The following is a 22,434-nucleotide window of genomic DNA, read 5'->3' as shown; positions in this document are numbered from 1 at the left end:
GATTTACAGCGTTCTCAGTTCTTTCAGTTTTTATTTTGACATCGTTATCCATGTTGTGGGACAATATAGGCCAATATGTATTTACTAATCTAAAATGTAGATTTAACATGATATAAACATGTACCCTGTATTAACAAGCAAGATGTAGTAAAACACCTCGCTAAGGCAAATGCAACCAAGATAGTTCAGAGGGGTTTTTCAGCGACCCACTCAGACGTCAGTAATCAACATGAGTTTCAACTCTTTACTTCAAAAGGTCCTGCATCTGAATTGCCCTCACAATCCACAAGAATAAAATAATTGTGACTACCCAGTGAATAAAATCTCTTTTCCTTAGGGTGCATTCCCATGGATTCTCAATGGCCATTTTCTTTACTCCATTACTGACTTATGGCCACAATCCCAATGCTTTACCCTCTAGAAAAGAACACAACTGCTTAAAAGTGTAACTTTTCCCCCAGTCAGCAGCAGTCATTGACCTCCTGAAACCTTTATACCTCTTGATGGCATCCTCTCAGTCTCAACTAGAATGGATGGTTAGCCAGGCTTCCTTGGAGCCCTCATCTCAACTCTTAGCTCCACCTGATAGCTTTAAAGATTTGTCTGAGCCCTAGCTGCACAGAAACTGCTGATACAGTTTTTTTTGTTGTAAGACCTCATCTTCCAGTAGTTTTCTCCTCCAAGATTCTGTCACCCTCTGTCTCACAGGTCTCTCCCTTTATTGCATGGTACTGTGTCTTTGGTTCTCACTCTACATGACCTCAACGGTGATGTGTTAACTTTAAGTGACAGCCATCAACTGTAAAACAGAAACTCAAAGGCACTATGGATAGTTTGTGTCATATTTCTTGGGCTGATAAGAATCAGAATCCCCCTCCATTTCCTGGAATTAAGCTAAGTTCAAGTTTGTAACAACTTGAAGTCCTTTAAATACAAAAAAAAACAAACTGAAGTGATCAGTTAGGGTTAGAAGATCCTCTACTGAATTGCTTTGATTGTCAGGCCATTGGGTGTAGGTTAGAAAACACCATTGCCGTCACTTCCTGAGGCTTCAATAGCATTCTTTTTTGCTATTTACCAATGACTGCTATTACAGCTGAGGTCATTCTGAAAATTTAAATGAATTTTACAAGGTAGATTCTTTTTATCTCAGCATGGTGCTGAGTTCACATTTTGATTGAAAGTTAAAAGACATTATCAAAGGATTAGTTACCTTTAATGTGGTTACTGAATTGAACTTTGTTTTTATAACATTGAATACTTGAGGGGATTTAAAATCATCAAATGTGTTTAATAAATGGAAGTTTATTTGTCAATTTCAAGAATGTGTGAGGAAGAGCTCTATTAGAGTACTAGATGTTTTTCAGTATCACATAGCTACTGATGTCTGCCCATAGTGGATACTGTGCTTGTGTCTGTAAAGATGGTTTGTGGGTATGAGGTAACACAGATAGGGCATGAGTTTGAATGAAGGGAGCCTAGAGGATAGATGAGTTGTGGGTTAGAGGGTAAGAGAAGTGAGGGCTAGAAGGAGTTACAGCTTTTAAGTCAACTGAGGTTCAAGAATACTGCGCTGGCCACCAGCCCAATTCAGCAATTGCTGGGCCTTGTTAGCCACATATGATCTGTTTCCATAGGGCCTAATTATATCCCATGATCACCTTCCTGATATGAAAATTGGAAATAACAGGGTCCTTTAAACCAAAACAGGTCTTCAGGGTCTGACATTTCCTGATCTGAGCCACCCACCTTGGTTACAAACAGCCAACCTGTAATGCTAGAACAGTGTACTTGAAGATGGATGTACTTGGTCTGTGATACAGTTCTGTTTGATCTTGGATAGAGGAAAAAATCTTGGTTATCTCTCTCAGTACCATTAACAATCTTTTATTTATTATTCTCCATTTATTAAGTAATTTTGCCCTCTCCTGAATTTTTTTTATTACTTGGATTATTCAGAGGACTGACAACTTTGTAGTTGTAAAGCCTTTGTAATTCTTTAGAAGACTGTGAAGATCTGTTTGAGGGATTCAATGCAACTCTCCCTCTAATGTACCATCTCTCCATGTGGGATGTGTTTGACCTCACCTGTCGCTAATAGTGGTTGAAGTTGATTACTCACTATATTGATAATCGTAATTGCTTCAACATGTATCCCTTAATTTGTCTCTTAAAGTTTCAGTAATAATTTTTAAAATGGCCAATGCAACTATACAAAAATCTCAGATTACATTTTCAAAGCATAAGCAAGTGCTGGATTTAGATAAATTCACAATATTCCATTGTTATAATGTACAATACAAGTGATTATGTAAAATAGATTGCTTGAAAAAGGAATTTTGATTGACTTTTAAACAGTACATTTTTTCATTACATTCAAATTTCAATTAAATTTGAATCAACAATTTTGATTGAGTGTTTCAACAGGGAACTTGAGTTACTGACAACTGAACACAGAATCACAAAGATGTTGACAGCAAAAATTAACAGTGCCAAGAGCCTTGCATTATTCTTCAATATATCAAGATACATTAAATACAATAACGGATACATGTGTATTTAGGATCTATTGATATTTTCTAATTTATTTGTTCAGAGATGTTATTGCACATCTCTGGAATAGTTGAAATGTGAACCCAGGTAGGAACTCTACTAGGCCTGTACGCTAAAATAAATTAATTCTAATCTAACAAGTCCAATGATTTTCATTGCACAGTTAAAACTCATTTTATTAAGAATAAAAAGAGACAACTCTTAAATACTGATCTCAGCAAACATGTGTACATCTTAAAATTGCTTTGTTTTATAAGCTTACTCAGAGAAGGAACTGCCTATTTAGGGATAAGCAGTGATTGTAATATTTGAATCCAACTCATACAGAGGTGTTCACTCAGTATGCATAGTCTTTAAATCATTGTCATCAATTATTGTATTACTATGGACAAGGAATGCCACATTAGATAAGTTAATGTTTAAAATGTCATGAAAGCTGCTGATACTTTTATATTTGAATCCGTAATTAAACTTACTTTCCTGTGCTATCTCCTGTTTTTGTTTGTACATAACTGTTTCCTTTAATGTATTTTTTGTGCGAATTGACGGTGTAGGAAACATTGTCTGTAAATGCACTTCAATATTTATTTTTGTGTTTTATAGGTATGTGTGTAAAAACTATATCATAAAGACCCATCTACCTTTTGTGTTTTTATTGCACATTAAAGCTGTACAAGTGTGTAGCCACATTATGTAAAATACTGCAGTAGAACCTGAGCATTTTTTAAAACCAAATACAATTATAATAAAAAAAGAGACTTTTACAAACAACTGAACACATTTTGTTATGACCTCAACTGTAACATTAAACTTTGCATATAGCATGCTTGCATGCAAATCCAAATGCACTTTTAGGAATGTTTATTTCTGGCTGTGCAATTCAGTGTCCTCCAGGAATTAAAATATTAAGCCATTTTTGTTTCTTTCAGCCATAACACTGCACTTTATCTCAACAAATGTCTCTCCTAAAGCAATGTACAAGGTCAACCATATCTACTTCATATGATTAGGACGACTGCAGAATTACATGCAGATTACAACATGAGTTCAGAAGCACACCTATTTAGGTTTTAGCAGTGGGCAAGATACCTTTTTCCAAACTTTCAACAATAACAGGGTATTCCTTAGCCACACACCAGCACATTATGACAATTTTATGTATTCATTTCAAGGCATTTTGGAAATATATGCTCCTGACATGTAGCCCCACATGTTTGGAGCACATATTAGCAAATTGCATGCATACCCTTGCATCCATTAATTTTAGCAATAATGGCTCAAAATCTGCTGTGACATGACAATGAACAGCATCCGTTGCTTTATGAATGGCCTTGTTATTTTTACTTTGATGCTATTTTGCCACTTAAGTTGCTTTAACTATGAAATATGACCAATAATTGGCAAGACAAGCAACTGTGAATCTCCTAAACCAATGAAAGGTTGTAAAATGAACAATGTAAGGACTGAGAAGTAAATATAATTCAGAATGTTGAATTTAATTTCAAATCAGGTGTAGAGAAACCTACAAAGAGAACAAAAATCAGAACTGAAGAGAAAGAAAAATGACAAAGTAAAAATGTTAATTGTTTGAAGTATCTCCAACAACAATTAAAAACCAAAGGAAATTAAACTCTATGCATATAATAAGTTAATTGCATTGCCAGAGATGTAGATTGTACTTATCAGTAAAATATCCACTTAAGACTTGAAATAACTTGACTTAACTTCCCACATAGACTTACCTTGTATCCACCATGCAAAAACTGCAGCTTCGCATGGTCACTGCGTTTGAGGGGGAAACCAAACAACAAAGTACCATTTTCGCAAATCTTATATCAGAAATTTAATTTTATCTGTAACAGCAATGCTTTCATTTTCTAGTTTAATCCTACATCTGTCCTCAACTCACACTGCTGTGACATTTGTGATGTATACATGATGCTGAGCATTGCCATTATTTTGGCAGCAAATTTTGGGCCATTTGAAGTCACAAGACAGGTATTTTCCTCTGTGTTTAAACTGTTATGAAAATACAGACATGTGTAAATAATGGTATGACTGACCGGAAATATTAATGGACTGTTTGTACGCTTACACTCAACAGTGAAATAGCGTTAAAAAAAGCTTGTGTAGATTATTAAAACTACTCTTCCCTCCATGCAGCTTTCTACTCATAAGGCCTTAATAAAAGAGACTTAAGAAACTTTTCATAATTATGTGGGTGCACAAGTGAACAAATTAAGTGAGCACGGAAATCCAGATTGGTTAATGAGCACAAAGGTTTCAAAGAATTATCACAGCTTTTTGAAAACAGCACAAACATTGTTATATCAACATGACGTAGAACATACAAATTTTACAAAAGTGAACATTTGAAAAACACAAATATTTCATCTGTTTTAGTCTTCTAAGTGATTGGATTCCTGGGGCTATTGAGATTATAAGCCATACACAGGTACAGATAAGAAAGGATAACAAACCATTATCATTTCTCCCGTCCTATTGGATTGTTTGGCTCTTTTATAGAAATGCTTGAAATTATTGAATATAATTTAATCGGTGAGGCACTGTGGATACCTGTAGATAACAAAAATGACAGGTTGGGCAATATTTTCCCTGCTTCTTAACCTATTGTCAGTCTTAAATGGGGTCCAAAACCCAAACTGTTTGGAAAACAGTCATTTGATCTTCCATGAAGTGATCAAGTGATGACTGGAAAGCGGGCTGACTATCCAGTTAAGGATGGCAGGCAGCCTCTCAAAAATGAACAGTCAATCATGAATGAGGAAGAGGAAGCTTCAAAATATAAGGGCCCTCTCTCCAACTTCTTAAAATTTCAGTTAAAAATGGCCTTTCCAGCAAGATCCCACTGTGAAGAGAAGCCTTTCTAAATCCATGATGCCTCCCTTACACTCCTTTAATTAGGACAGTTAACTCCTCATTACATGTAGGCAGGTGAGTCCTGAATTCATCTAGCCCACCTCCAGGATAATGGCCCAGAGTTGGGATGGAATTGGGAAGCCTGGCAATGCTACTTTTACTGTCGGCCCACCACCCCTCTTGGTCCAGTGGGGGTTGAAAATGTATCTCTTTAAATTACATTTGTTTACAGCATCTGCTACATTAAAATACTTACATTGTCATTGACGGAATGTTGGCCTAGTTCTCACAAAATATTGAAACAACTATAGTATAAGCCAACAAAAGATTGTGAAGATGTGTTTTACTTTTCTCTATGATGTTCAATAATCCCTTCATTTGTTCTTGCAAACAAGAATGTAAATATAATATTGATTAAGAAAATAACTGATCAATAGATATTCGTTTCTTTGAGGAGTTTGTTTGAATATAATGAAGACTGACCTTTTGGTTAATTTTCCCTATTTATTTTCTAGAAATTACTGAAATTGAGTTTGAAAACAAATGGAACATATTTGTGTACTCAAGCCTGTAAAACTGGAAGCACAGTTTAACCCCGTTTTCCAGGATATTTCTATAGTAGATGAGCTTTGCAATTATAAATTTGGAAACTCTCAATTCTCATAGATGTGCAACATAGTCCTACACGATAGGAGAAATGCCAGTAGGTTTCTTTCTTACGTGGTCTGAAACATGTCGATTGTTGTGTGTTTGTCAAAGCAAGTCAGGAAAATTTATATTACACTAATAGCATAGTACAGGCTACACTTTGGTTTGAATGTTGCTTATTGATTATGCCAATGTGATGTTCCACCTACGTAAATGTGTATTTTTCTCCATGCCCAATATTCCAGTAGGACTTCTCTATGTGTGATGCTGTACATGGTGACGAATATAACATTGATGTAGAACGTAACATTATCAGTTTTTCGGACCCAGTTGGTTTAGACACCAGGATTTTCAACTATGCAATTTCCAAAAGTTTCCTGGATAGCAGTGAACATTGATGATGCATTGGTGTTTGGTGCATTTAAGTGTGGAGGGCAATGATTACAGTGGGAGTGGCAACCTGGAAAGATAAACAGTAAAACTGTTGAATGAGATATACTGGTCCAACTAGTCTTCTACACTTCAAAATGTAGGGACCTGTAGAATCAATACATTCATTTCCAGGTATCACTGTTATTTTAAACGTTGTTTTCCCTCTGGGAAGGTAGCATTGATAATCAAAGGTGGCAAAAGATGGTGATGGAGCTGGTTAAGGAGTATAAGACAATGAAGGAAACAAAGAGAACAAGATACAGTGTTCATGTTAAAATTTTAATAAATGAGATTTAGATCTTTAATGCTTTGGTTGCTAATGTTGTACTGTTTGAAAAGTAAATTTTTGTGGAGGGAGTTTCATCAATGTAGGATGAATTCTTGATTTATTGAGGTTGAACTTTTATTGTATCAGAGTTTAGATTTTTGAAAGGGTAGGAATTATGGCATATGGATTAATCAGCATGAGTGCTTGGGTTGCTTAAGATTAATAGAATAATTTGACTTTTAGGGTCTGTGAAGATACTTGGATCATTTGTGTTCAAAGTAATTTTGATTTCAGCATGTTAGGTTGGATGTTGAATTTTTAAAGTATAAAGGCTTGGATTTTGCAGATATTTATTGAGATCTGAGAAATTTGCATATGTTTTCATACAAAAACAAGCTAATTCACGGCACACTGGGTGATCTTGCCTGTCTCCAATGTGATTTGATTGTATGAAGTTTGCTCGGCTTGTGCATTGTGGATCCAGTCAGGTGATCTGAAAGTGCTGGTTGAGGGAATGAATGCACATGAAAACAGCTGCGATCTGCAGTCCTCACTTTCTTCTGTTTTCACATGTGCCAACTTCTGGGAATTGCTATTCTGCATGTCTAGTTAATATTTGAAAGCCAAAGATATTCAAGTTTGTAGCGTTAATGTATTCACTTTAGCTTGACCAATGAAGAACAAAACTTTGTTTGACCTTAAGACATATTATTATCTGTGAACAAACCATTCTTATTTCTTCATGATGTATTTAGTTTCAAATCAAGATGCTTTCAGGTTTCAAACTTCTATGAGGAATATAGGGTAGGAATAGAAGACATTGTGGCCCTTTTTTTAATGCAGCATTATAAGTCCTGTTACTAAAACACTAGGGCACTCCTACCAATATTAATGAGAGATCAGGAAAATATGTATGCACCTAATTACAATAGACATTTTAACACAATATTCAGTCAGGATCAGAACATTAAATGACTAAAACTTCAGTGACTGTAATTCTGTATGCCAAGTTCTGTTAATAAATACAATATTAGTTGAGAAATCTAGGCTGTTACCAGTGGTACAGACAGAAGATAGCACGTTGCACTGTTCACTCCTGTACAAGGTTCAAGCATATTTTGACTTAGTAATTTCTCCTAATTTTTTCATAAATTGCATACTTCTGCCCAGTTAGGTGTTAACCTTTCAATTCTACTGTTCTAAATATTGGAATGCTATACACCAGGGCCAATTGATAATTTATAACTACATAACTTAGTTTTCTTAGTAAGTTATATCTGAACTTAAAAATCTGCCAGACATTAAATTTATTGACTCATTAATGGAGAATTGTAAATGATAATGTAGGATAGACAATACAGAAACAATCCATTCAGCCCAAATAGTTTGTACCAAGGTTTATGCTTCACTTGAACTTCTACCTATCTTTCCATACCTAAATCTATCAAAATAATCCTTCTCCTTAAATTTGTTGTGCAGCTTCCTTTTAAATGCATCTATGCTATCACATTAGCTACTTCCTGTGGTGGCAAGCAACATATTCTCACCAGTAAAAAGATTTCTCCATAATTCATGATTGGATTTTCTTTGGCAATCACAAGAAAATATTATTTAAATGGAATAAGATTGCAGAATGTTGTGGTATGAAAGGATATGGTGTCCTTATGCACAAATCACAAACATCCAGGCATAGTTAACAACAAGTAATTAGGAAGGCAAAGTAATGTTGGCCTTTATTGGAATGGGAATTCAGAATAAAAGTCGATACGTTTTGCTGCAAATGTACAGGATATTAGTGGGGTCACATCATTTCCTTAGTTAATGAGATGTACTTGCATTGGAGGTAGTTCAGGGAAGGTTCATTCAATTGATTCTTGTGACAAAGAGGTTGTCCTATGAGGAAAGATCATCCAGGCTTCAACTACTTTCACTGGAGTTTAGAAGAATAAGATTCCAAGGAGACTTCACAGGTTAGATGCTGAGAGGTGTTTTCTCTCATTAGGGAATATAGGCTTGTGGGCACAGTTTCAAAACAAGGGGAATTCAAGACAGAGCTGATGAAGAACTTCTTTTCTGAGTGTGATTTTTGAGTCATAGAATCATAGAGTATTGAATATTTTTGAATATTTGAATATATCATTGAATATTTTTGTATCAGGTTTTAAATCTACAAGAGAGTCAGGTGAAGGAGTAAGCAACAGAGTGGACAGAAGGCCATAATCAGCTCAACCATGTTCTTATTCAGCAAAGCAGGGTTGAGGATCTGTGCGACTTATTCCTGTATCTTGTTCTTATGTTTTTATAATAACTTCTAGTTATACTCTTCATCATATCAGAAAACATTCTCGCTATCAATTCCATCAAACTTTACATAATTTTAAATTATGTATGGTGCCCCCCTCAGCTAACTTTTTATCACGGGAAAGGAGATTCAGCCTATCAATTCTTTACAGATAAATTCAGAAAACTAAATTCTGACAGCTTTTGCTTTAATCCACTGAAGTAACATGAATAAATCAGTAATTGTGTGAAGGTGTTAATCCCAGGAAAGTCCAGGGATCACTCACACTTTGTGCTGAGTTAGTTGACTACATTCAATGTGTAGAAGTGTTGTAGTCATCATCAATGCTCTGAGGCTCGAAAGGGGAAAATTCTTTGAGCATGCATAACTCTAAGATAACAGGAGGTTTGAACATGTTTGATGCATGTGGTCAAATAGCTGCACATATAATTTACAACAAGGTTCAAATGTGCATATTGGCCACTTCAGCAAGATACTGAAGGATGCCTAGATCTTAGAAACTAATATCTCAACAAACTGTTATAATTTGCAGGACCCGGATGGGAGGCAACAAGAAGTAATGTCTCTAATCAAACAAGTACAAGAATATATAAAATTCACAGGGTTAATATTGCCTTGTAATGCCTCTTTTGAGCTGCTGGTGTCATCCTTTGCTCAAATTACTCTCTGGAGTTTCTGTAAACCATTCCAAAGTGAAATGATTCACTAAACTAAAATGTCAAAACTGTGAGAGTGATGACGAATTGAGTTGCTCTAGTTATTACAGGAACTACATAAAAAATCTGTAAAACACTAAATCATCAGCAGTAAAATAAAAATGCTAATAATTAATTCATAAATTAATATAATAAATTTGAGCTTTTAATGATCTTTACCTGTTCCATTAATTCCCATGCAGAACAACTAGTAGCATGTGGTAAAAGCAAAGGATTAACTCCTGGAACCATTCACCTCACAACATAAAATACTTTTGAAACACCATATCTAACTATTGAATGAAGTACAGCAGCACTGGACTCTGTAGAGGCACAGTTGTGTGTAATGTTTACAACACTGTGGCTTAAACTGCAGTCCCAAGGTCACAAAGTGTACAGTAAAACATGGCCATCAATTACGAGCACAAACATTGACAAATAAACATAAGACAGTACAATTGACACTGCATAGAAAAACACAGTCCAGGTCAGCACTGAAACACTGCCAAAAATTGCCAAGAAAACTTTTCAGTTTTAGCTAAAAATCTCCATCCTTTTATCTTTTTTTTAGGAAGCCTGGACTTGTTTTGGTCCTACTGCAACGCCATTACAGTCGAGAATATACTGTAAACAACCTTGTGGTGGTGGTCGCTGCTGAGGAAATGAGCCTGGCTGTGCCTGTGCCTCCTTCAAACTTCCACCCTGCAAAAGAAAACATCAAATCCAAATTAAGTCTAGTATTTAGATGTAATCTATTTGCATCAGTAGCATTGTTCCAAAAAGTTCTTAAATGGCACCAGTAGGAACTGCTGAATGTGATCATGATCCACCTATTGGTTTTGAATGAAATACTTCATACAAGAATGGCTTGTTTGTGATTACAGTATTGAACTAATTAAGTAGCAAGTTCAAAATAATTACTCAAAACTTGGATTTGAAAAAAAATGTAAACAATTCACCTTGGCAGATACGGTTTCCAAATATTAGGTTTATTTTGGTATGAATATCATTGTTTTAATCCACTTACTCATCCCTATCACTATAAAGACCTGTTAAATCATACATAAGAACAAGTCGGGCTATCCTGGGCCACATGGGTTATCAGGTGACTGTAACAAAGGTTCATTTATGCCACATCATGAGAGGAATAGGGATACCAGGGTAGATCTTAGGTAAGCTTCTAATTTCAATGCTAATATATTGCTGCTGATGACAGTTATTAGGAGATGCTATTGTTGGCAGTACTTAAAGTGATAATGTTAGAATTTCATTGAAATGAGCAATGTTGCTGACCTAGGTCAGCATGGCACTGTGGAAGAAATTTTGGGCCATATCTTCCAATGTTTTGAACGAATACAACACTCCTCTTCAGATTTACAATCACAGTTCAGAACCTTATGGAAGTCCCGATGCATCAATCTTTGTAGGCAGGTATTGTCCAGGAAGTCTGAACCTCAGACTGGCAATGTCCTACTCCTGAGATTTTTTTTGAACAACTCCAACTCTGAATTAGAATCTGAGACTTCGGCCAGTTCTGATACACTTACTTGGAGTTACCCAGGAATTCATAGATTAATACCTACTCCAACACCTGGGTAACTGCAGAGCTGACACCCCAAATCACTCACACTGAATCCCTGGTTATCTCCCAACGCCTCACCTGCTCCCTTTGAATAACAAACCCCACCTCCCACCCTCCCTCACAACCTATGACTAGTCCCAACCACCTCTACTCCACCAACCAGGCCCAGTCACTCAACCAGATCAGATCAGACTATCTCACCCTAATCCAAATACATCCCAGACTAGACCTGACCAGCCAACTAGACCTGACTACTGCATGACCCATCTATCCACTTCCCAACTAAGTTATCCAATTCACCCACCCATCCACCTACCCACCTATCAACCTCACCCATCTATCCATCCCACCCATTTAGCACACTGACTTAGCCAATATACCCACCTAACCATTCCACCAGCCCATTCACCTCATCTGCTTAAACCCTTCCCGACCCATTCACCAATGCACCTTAGCTCCAAACTCACACTTACCCAGTTACCTCACTCACCCTACTCAGTTCATTATCCTTCATAGCTACTCATCTCACCCAACATCCACCTATGTACTCACTAATTACCTCACCCACGGATCTACTGACTGTATGCATGCACCCGTCATATCCATTCAGTCATTCATCCATTCTTTACTTTGGAAATTGCACATTTAAACTTACCATGTGATAGCTTTACTCCAATTCAGTGCTTTCTTGAAGGAACATTCTGCTGCGCATTTCTGGAAGCCAGGTGGAAGGTCCCAAAGAAATGCAGAGCAGTTCTGAATGAGGGGAATTTTCAAGTAGACCAACAATCCAATGATTGCCACTTCTCGGAAGACTGGAGTCTTTCCATAACTGGGATACTAACATGAAATTTAACTGTTGCTGTACATACTGTAATAATGTTCTGAGGAATTCTATTTCTATATTCTATACCTTTAAGCAAATGATCAAAGGGAATATAAGGATTAAACCAATTGTTTCACTAAAGTAATATTGTATCTGATTGCTTTATAATGACAGTAAATTGGATTTAGATCACACTGCGATGCAAAAATTACTGAAGTCTTACTATGTAACATAAACATGTTACCTCAAAATTAATAAGTATTTCTGAATGATTTAGATCACCATGTTTAGCACTTTAAATATAAAAGGTAAGCACATTAGATACATTAATATTTTTTCTTTGTTTGGCTTGCCTGTGGTTGTTGTGTAGCAGCAGGCCTCTGAGGTGAGGGAATTGGTGTCCTTGGTATCAGTTTGTTCATTTTGGCTAAAACTAATTCAGTTAGAAGCTCTCTGTCTTCAGCCTGGTGCTCCCCAATCAATGGCATTGTACAGTCCATGACCTATAAAAGATCGTAAATGTGAATTTTTTTGCTGGTGATAAATTGTTTCATTCTATCACAAATCCTCAGTGAAACAGCATAATTATTTCAAGCATTGGATTATTTAATGGAGAGCCTGTTTGCTATATGCATCACCAGGTCAGTGTAATTTGTAGTCCTGCTCTTCCATTTACATTCCCACTTAGTATGTCACTCTTTCCATATGCAATCCAAACGGTTATGTATTGTTGTTATTAGGGTGACAGGGTCACAGATTGTGGTCATGTCACCTTCTCATCTCCATATGATTAAGTACTTGGAGAAAGAGCTCATGGACAGCCTTCCTACCCTGCTACCAATTGGCCTACCCTGCCACTGCTGGGGGTGACCATGTGGAAAGCACAACAAGGAAACCCTGCTTCGTGTTTCGTTGCTGGATCCTGGGCCTGCGTCCTTCATTCAAAGACACTGAGTTCCTGACTGAGAGATACGGTTTTGGGATGGTAGGAGCGAATTAAAACCACCCATGCTCTTTCTGGTGACTACTCCCCTCCCTCGCAGCTCTTACCATGCCATCACCCTTGTGCCTGGGTTTTCCCTTTATCTTGTGCCCTGGGCGTGTGTCGTAGTGTCAGCAGTCACTGTCTCTCCATTGGTGTTGCTGAGTACTGAAGAGTTCGAGTCTCTGATTGGCTGGTAGCTCTTGACAGGCAGGACTTCTACCTTGGAGGAAGCTTGTAATGGCCTATAAAGTGCCTGAGTGGCACAAAATGAAGATGGCCATCTTGAAAAGAGGTAGTGCAGGGGTCACCCCACTTTCCAGCCTGTGGCTAAAACACCTGTTGTCTCCACAAAATACCACTCATAGAAGCATTTGATGGTGCCATTCCTCCACTACAATAGCATTCCTTAAAAGGCCCAAATGTTTACTGAGATGAGATGACTTGGGAGCCCTTTAAAAATGTAGGATGGACATGGATTAGCCAATTCCCATTTTTGGCAATTTCCACTGGCATGGGGTAAGGGTGCACAGAGCTGCTCAAAATGCTTCCCAGTTCTAATGTAGGGAGAGCATTTTAAACCTGAATCCATCCTGCAACTGTAATGGAGTTGGGCCCTTTTAGTAGTGAACGTGGCTGACAGACTATTAGGGGAAATGTGAACAGTGCAGGAGCCTCAGTACCAAATGATAAACCAATAAAATGTCACTCTGCTCTTGGAATTCTTTAATTAACAAGCCTTAAAATATTCAAAAATTATCTTTCAGTTCAAGGATATTAAGTTAGGTGTCTCTTTTCTGCAGTAATTGATTTTTTAAAAAAAAAATTGTTCATAGAATTTGTCTGTGTTTAGCTGGGCCAGTATTCACTATTCCTCAATAGTTGCCCCTGAGAAGATGGTGGTGAGCTGTCTCCTTGTATTGTTGCATGGATGGGTAGGGACATTGACATTGTTTTTAGAGAGGGTGTTCCAGCATTTTAATCCAGAAACAGAGAATACATGATTATGCAGTTCCAAGTGAGGATGGCGTGTGGCTTGGGAACTTGATGGTGTTGCCCCCCCAGGTACCTGCTGCAACTGTTCGTTCCTTGTGGTAAAGGTCATAGTTTTGGATGGCGTCATTAAATGGGTTGCTTTTCATATTAGAGGTTGTTCAATTTCTTGAGTTTTGTTGGAGCTACATCATCCAAGAAAGTGGAGAGTATTCTATTACTCTCCTTGCAGATGGTAAACAGGCTTCAAAGAGGCAGGGGGTGAGTTACTCACCTCAGAGTTCCTAGCCTCTCACCTGCTTTTATAATCACAGTATTTATATGTCTGGTGCTTCTGACCAGTGGGAACTTCCAGGATATTGATATGATAGTAATGCCATTGAATGTCAAGGGTGATGGTTAGATTCTCTCTTGTTGGAGAAGGTTATTGCTTAGCATGGCATGAGTATCATTGATGTAATGGATGAAGCAGTTGAAGATGGTTAGTCTAAAGATACTTCTCTGAGGAACTCCCATTGTGATGTCGTGGAGCTGAGATCACTGATCTTCACCAAACACAATCATCTTTCATTGTGCCAGCTATGACTCCAATGAATGGAGAATTTTCTCCAGATTCCCATTAACTGCAGTTTTGCTAGGGCACATGAGTGTGTGAGTGAGTTAAAGGAGTTGAGAAGAAATAGAAAAGGAAGGGAAGATATACAACTAAGTGCAGTAGGTGGCATCAGACCTAAATATCTTCAGTGGTCCATGCTCTCTCTCGCGCTCTCTCTCTCTCTCTCTCTCACACACACACACACTGTGTCGGCTACTAATTGAAACAGGACCCCCCTTTGTTTTTGTATTCTCCCCTCTGTTGTGTGCCTAACTTCTGTCATGCTAATGATAATGATCTAATAATCAATTACTCATCATGGATTAATTAATGATGGGTTCCTTTATGAAAAAAATGGTAAAACACATCATAAATATGAAGTGCAAAGCAACTGGTTTCTGTGTATATAACTTCTAAACTCATAGCAGACTGTTTGGCGGGCAGAGTTACATCATTGTATACACACAGCACATGGAGTCCTTAAAGTTGAACTTTCTTCAAGACAAACTAAAGCATTTCTCTCCTTTCCAAAATGATAGTTAACTATTTACAAGAACTAGGTGAAAGTGGGTACTGCAGATGCTGGAGATTTGAGCCAAGATTAGAATAGTGCAGCAGGTCAGGCAGCATCTGAGGAGCAGGAAAATTGACGTTTCGGGCAAAAGCCCTTCATCAGGAATGTTCCTGATGAAGGGCTTTTGTCCGAAACATCAATTTTCCTGCTCCTCAGATGCTACCTGACTTGCTGTGCTTTTCCCGCACTACTCTATTTACAAGAACTAGTGAACCAGATAATTCCAATAGTACTTTGCGGATATATCCAGAGCTTGTGATGATGATTTTGTCTGGTGGTGCTGTTGATTTCGACAGTCATTAATGATATTGTTTGTCATTCCTGCTTGTGTTGTCAAGCCACTAATTTGATTTCATTCATCAAGCTATTTCGAGTGGTTCAGATTTTCTTGGTATTTACCATTTGTTCCTTCAGCAAGCTCACTTTCAAACTTCAAGTTTTACATTGTAGATTCTTTGAATCTTATCAATGTTTTAGCCTTCTATTGGTCCAATATATTACCTCCTTCTCACCCAGCTCTATTAATTTCCAGGCTCTTCAAGGACAGTTCCTTCTGAATATTTTGCTACAGTTTCTGCTGTACCTTCAAAGTTTGACTGATTCTATAGATTGTGATTAGTGAAATGTCACAGCACACTGGTATATTTGCATTGTCTGGGAGAGCAGTGTCCACAATTTAAGGTGGGTTGTTTGTATTTACACTTGATCATTATTAATCCCACATGTGGAATTGGTGAACCATAATAAACTGAACATTTTACATTGATAGCTTTCACAATGGCTTTCCCTTGTCTGTAAATATGTGGTTTTTAAAATTCTCAGGGGAAGTATTTTGACACTTGCCCCTGGACCAATCTTAGCCTATTACAAGGAGTCACCGGTTTTCTGAAGAAAGATAACCTGAAATTTTTACCACTTTATACGATTTGATGATACTTTTTAAAATGAGATTGACAGTGTAAAACATTTGTTCACCATTTTTAATCTCGTCATATACATTGTCTGATTCTGGTTTGTTGATCACTTCATGTATATACCCCTATTGGGATATCACATGGTCTTTGTTGAAAGTTAATGTTATTCCTAGTGTGTAGTACATTGGGTTGATGCATGGATCTTTCTAGCTGTATTTGCTTTTGTTCTAGTGCACTGCCTGTACCAGTGGCCCAGCAAAATTGATTGAAAGTGAGGCATTTAATTGGTACATGCAGAAGGTAAAACCTTTTACATTTCCTGCTACTATAGGTGTTATAGTGATTGTGTCTAGCATCATAAAAGAACCTCTAAGCTGTGAGGATTGTTTCATATTAAGTCCATCCTTCAGTAACTCTTCAACATTGTAATATTTCAGTTCATTAGCATATTTTTCTAGAAAGCTTTCATAAGAATTGATATAATCATTCTAAATTGGCCTTCTAATATGTTCTGTATCTTTTGGGGAGGTTGTAGCTCTTTAGCTATTAATCCTGATATTAAGTTAGTGTAGATCTTTGTTCCCAGTTGCCAAGCAAATCTTCATGGCTTGTTCTTTTTGCATAAAACACATTTACGAATGTAGCCTTGATGTCAAGAGCTGCCATTCTTGTTTCACCTCTCATATTCACCTCTTTCGTCCATGTTTGAACCAGGACAGTAATAAGGTCATGAGCTGAGTGGCTCTGGCAGAATCCAACCTGAGCATCACTGAACAGGCTATTGTTGAACAGGTGCTGCTTGATGCCACTGTTAATGACACGTTTCCATCGCTTAACTCATAATCAAGGGTAGAATGCTGGGGTGGTAATTTCCTGCTTTTTCTGTACAGGACATTCCTGGGCAATTTGTTCTTGCACATTTCGTCACCATGCTAGGTAACATTATTAGTCAGCCTCTGATGAAGCATTGGTGTTTTTTCCCGATTGCTGTTTATCTGACATGGTTTGTTGTGGTAGGTGATGTCACTTCAAGTTATGTTTTTGGAAGGTTGGTAAATGGGGTCCAAATCATATGTTTGTTAATGGAGTTCCAGTTTGAACACCAGGCTTATACGAATTCCTGTGTGTGTCTTTGTTTAGCTTGTCCCAGGATGGATGTATTGTCCCAGTCGAATTGGTGTCCCTCTTTCTCTGTGTGTATGGATATCAGTGATAGTTAGTCATATCTTTTGGTGGCTAGTTGGTGCTCATCTATCATGGTGGCTAGCTTCCTGCCCGTTTGTCCATCCTGGGACAGGCTAAATACAGACACGCACAGGAATTCCTCGAGGCCTGGCATTCAAACTGGAACTCCATTAACAAACAGGGAATCCTGAGGGAAAGGATGTACATGTATTTGGAAAGGCAAGGACTGATTAGGGACAGTCAACATGGCTTTACGTGTGAGAAATCATGTCTCACAAACTTGATTGAGTTTTTTGAAGAAGTAACAAAGATGATTAATGAGGGCAGAGCGGTAGATGTGATCTATATGGACTTCAGTAAAGCGTTCAACAAGGTTCCCCATGGGAGACTGGTGAGCAAGGTTAGATCTCATGGAATACAGGGAGAACTCACGATTTGGATACAGAACTGGTTCAAAGGTAGAAGACAGAGGGTGGTGGTGGAGGGTTGTTTTTCAGACTGGAGGCCAGTGACCAGTGGAGTGCCACAAGGATCAGTGCTGGGTCCACTAGTTTTCGTCATTTATATAAATGATTTGGATGTGACTATAAGAGGTATATTTAGTCAGTTTGCACATGACACCAAAATTGGAGGTGTAATGGACAGCGAAGAAGGTTACCTTAGGTTACAACAGGATCTTGATCAGATGGGCCAATGGGCTGAGAAGTGGCAGATGGAGTTTAATTTAGATTAATGTAAGGTGCTGCATTTTGGGAAAGCACATCTTAGCAGGACTTATACATTTAATGGTAAGGTCCTAAGGAGTGTTGCTGGACAAAGAGACCTTGGAGTGCAGTTTCATAGCTTCTTGAAAGTGGAATCACAGGTAGATAGGATAGTGAAGAAGACATTTGGTATGCTTTCCTTTATTGGTCAGATAGTTAGGAGATTATGTTGCGGCTGTACAGGACATTGGTTAGGCCACTGTTGGAATATTGCGTGCAATTCTGGTCTCCTTCCTATCAGAAAGATGTTGTGAAACTTGAAAGGGTACAAAAATGATTTACAAGGATGTTGCCAGGCTTGGAGGTTTTGAGCTATAGGGAAAGGTTGAGTAAGCTAGCACTGTTTTCCCTGGAGTGTCGGAGGCTGAAGGGTGACCTTATAGAGGTTTACAAGATCATGAGCGGCATGGATAGGATAAATAAACAAAGTCTTTTCCCTGGGTTGGGGGAGTTCAGAACTAGAGGGCATAGGTTTAGATCGAGAGGGGAAAGATATAAAAGAGACCTAAGGGGCAAATGTTTCACTCAGAGGGTGGTACATGTATGGAATGAGCTGCCAGACAAAGTGGTGGAGGCTGGTACAATTGCAACATTTAAAAGTCATCTGGATGGGTATATGAATAGGAAGGGTTTGGAGGGATATGGGCCGGATGCTAGCAGGTGGGACGAGATTGGGTTGGGATATCTGGTTGGCATGGACGAGTTGGACTGAAGGGTCTGTTTCCACGCTGTACATCTCTATGACTCTATGACTCTATATAGATCTGGACCCCATTTACCAACCTCTCAGAAACACAACCAGAAGTGATATCACTTACCACAACAAATCAAGACAGATAAATAGCAAGTTGGACAGAACGCCAACCCTTCACTGGTGGCTCATTGATGATGTTACCAAGCATGGTGATGAAACATCTAAGAACAAATCTACCAGCTCAGTAAGCAGACTTACAACCTGATCCACAACCTGAACATACAGATCTTCTGCAAAATCTCAAATACCTAGGCAATTTTCCGCATTGTCAGGTAGATGCCAGTGGTGAAAGTGAGCTGGAAGAGTTTGACGAGAGGAGTGGCTGGAGCTCAACTCTTCAGTACTATTGCTGTAATGTTCTCAGGGCCCATAGCCTTTGCAGAGTATCTAATGCCTCCAACAGATTCACAATAATTTAGAAATGAATCTATAAACCTTATCTCTAGCTGCTATTTAAAGATTTTAAATTCTGTTATGTGTTCCAATTTAAACTAGGGAATTTTGTGGATATTCTGACAAAATGCATTTGACCTTCCTTTTCTTGCTATTGATTGGGCACACACCTTGACCACTTTGCTTTATCAATTGCGTTTAACTAGCGTGTCAATGGGGATGTGTCTACTTGTCAGTGTGCTATCACCGTACATTGACTACTGACTCTGTAACAAATAAAGACAACAAGAGTTATCTCAAATGCTTTAGTATGGTTTTGGACAGTCTGCCATGTATTTCACCTGTATATTAATTTACTTTATGACTGTTCAAGCATGATAGGCCTCATTAGCACAATGTTTTCACTGCTTTTCACCATTTCATGTAGGTATTAATGGTCTGATAATGGATGGCTCATCAAAGATTGATTAACTCTATTGATTAGTTTAAAACATTAAAACACACTCAAAGTTATGAAGTAGAAAATACAGCAAAGCAACTGATGTCTGTGTTTGCAGTTTGCAAACTCATAACAGAGTAATTTCCGACAGTCATAACATTGTATACAACACATGGAGAGCTGAAAAGTGAACTTACTTAAGGTAAGGTACAGATATGAGTGTTTCTCTTGCAATAAGAATGAATGTGCTCTGTTGAAGGGTTCTCAACATGTTTGAGACACATTAGCACTGTGTGTATGATGAAGCAATATAACTACACGTTCATCCAAAAGGATAAAGTCAGGGTGAGGGCAGCAGCAAATGTTAAGAGTCTGACTACAAGCAGAAAGCAACAGCAGGAGAGAATTATGTGTGGGGAGTCAGAGAGGAAAGGAAGGATTGATAATATTGGGCCTAAATGACAATAACAAAATAATAGCAAATAAAAACAATTATATATGCAGTGCCTTTAACATATAAACAAATTCAATAATTTCAGACAGTGTGCTGGACAAAAATTGACGATGATCTGTGAAGATCTTTGGGATAATGCAGGGTGCTCAAACACTGAAATATACAGAAGGGTGTCTTACTTTAGAATATAAGACATAGGAGTGAAAAATTTCATCCTCATCTCAATCCGAAATTGTCTGTACCTTACTCCTAAACTGAGTTCCCTGACTCCAGACAGCTTTCCCCTGCCTCCTACCCTCCAAATCCCCTCAGCTTCATAGGAATATACAGAGAAATATCCATATTGCATCTCCTTCACAAGCTCTGAAAGAATTTTGTATGCTTCAATGAGATCACCTCTCATTCTTCCAAACCCCAGAGAATAATATCCCAATCTATTAATCTTTCCTTATAGTGTAATTCCTCCATCCTAGGAATTAATTCAGTAAATTTTTTGTTGCCCTCCTTCTATAGGAAGGAGTTCTTTTTGTAAATAAATCCAAAATGGCACAAAATACTCCAGATTCTGGTGATTATGTATCTTTCTTGTACTTCAGCTGGTGATGGAAACAAAGCTGTTGGAACTGACTTGCTTTCATATATTACCTGACGAAGGAGCAGCTCTCGGAAAGCTTGTACTTCCAAATAAACCTATTGGACTATAACCTGGTATTGTGTGATTTTTAATTTTGTTCACCCCAGTCCAACACCAGCATCTCCACATTGTTCGTATATTACTGCAGCTGAACTTTGAATAGGCATGCATCGCTCACGGATGGGAGAAAGGGCCGCTTTTCTGCTACTAACGTACACTATAAAAATCACCACCAGAGAGAAAACTTGAAGGCCTTATGAAATAACTTGATAGAGGCTAGTATCCCATCATTGAGTCACCCTTTATTGACACATGAAGACTCCTCAACACTGCTCCAGCTCTCTCAGAGTCAGCTGTCAGAGTGAACAGGATGTCTGACACTTCCCAATCAGGGAATTCGTACTCTATGGAGGTCCACCTGGCTGACCACATTACAATCACTGCACTTGCATGTGGTTTCTTAAAAACACTCCTCTATGGAAAGATACAATTTCCCTTAAGGAGCTGTAGGCTGTTTTTCAAAATGGCTGCCAAACCAGATTTCTTGCCCTCTCAATCTGCACGTTTTTATAGGAACTGTGAGTAAACAACCACAGCTTTTCAAGTCCTATCAAATTCAGCCTGGCCATAGAAATGACACAGATCCTCAGGTGACTGTATTGCCTGGGTGGAATAGATACATGCCAACTAAAGTGTTCCAGACATGAAAGTCAATTTCATAACATGAAACATTAAGCTTTTCAGTTGAATCTGCATTACAAAATCTCCAAGGATATACTTTGCAAAGGTAGTGGCATAGATTTTAATCTATCCTGTCATGGCAGAACACAAGAAGTTTAATTAGTTGGGAAGGATGATAAGACTGTAATTGGCATGTGTTCTTCCCTGCTCATCTGGAGAATTTATTGCTACCTTTGCTTCTGGAGCCATGACTCACCTTCTCTCGGCCTAGTATAAATACCTCCCTATTTCTACTTTTTGTAGCTTTGACAAAGGGTCAGTTAGACTCGAAACGTCAGCTCTTTTCTCTCCTTACAGATGCTGCCAGACTTGCCAGACAGAGATTTTCCAGCATTTTCTCTTTTTTGGTTTCAGATTCCAACATCCGCAGTAATTTGCTTTTATTCATTTGTAAAAAGTGTTATTTTGTTTTTCACATACAAAATCACTCTTTTCAGATGAGCAAAGAACTATTAATTTAGGGAAAGACTGTTCCATTTTGCCTGCAATTATCTTTAATACTAGATTTTTCTCCAGTGATTTTAAAAATTGAGATAAAAGCAGCAAACGTATAAGAAATTATGCCCGAAACGTCGATTCTCCTGCTCCTCAGATGCTGCTTGACCTGCTGTGCTTTTCCAGCATCACACTCTTGTGCTTTGATATATACAGTTTGAATCCCAATTTGGTTTTATCATTTTTCAGTAAGTTTTAAGAATGTGTATTATCACTGAGAGTGACATCTTTCTTGGCCCTGAGATGGGAGCAATGGTGAGAAACTTGGGAGAATCACAAACTATCAAGCGAGGCCTTTCTCGATGTTGAAACTGACAATTAGCAATTTTAT

The 22,434-nt window shown here is 38.0% G+C and overlaps 1 protein-coding gene across 1 annotated transcript in view; it reads right to left on the bottom strand.

Annotated features, from left to right (window-relative positions):
• Nucleotides 1–22,434, bottom strand: part of syn2b (synapsin IIb) — a 412,919-nt gene that overhangs the window by 8,555 nt on the left and 381,930 nt on the right. The window contains exons 10-11 of the mRNA XM_043707946.2: nt 12,540–12,689; nt 10,414–10,480 (exon numbers count right to left, since the gene is read on the bottom strand). Coding sequence (XP_043563881.2) covers nt 10,414–10,480; nt 12,540–12,689 — 217 coding nt within the window. The remainder of the gene's footprint in view (nt 1–10,413; nt 10,481–12,539; nt 12,690–22,434) is intronic.

This window comes from Chiloscyllium plagiosum, unplaced genomic scaffold (assembly GCF_037043375.1).
Source record: "Chiloscyllium plagiosum isolate Xiang-an unplaced genomic scaffold, Cpla_swu_hap1 HiC_scaffold_14, whole genome shotgun sequence".
NCBI lineage: Eukaryota > Metazoa > Chordata > Chondrichthyes > Orectolobiformes > Hemiscylliidae > Chiloscyllium > Chiloscyllium plagiosum.
Note: the sequence above shows the minus strand (reverse complement) of the source record. Positions and strands in the feature narration are given on the sequence as shown.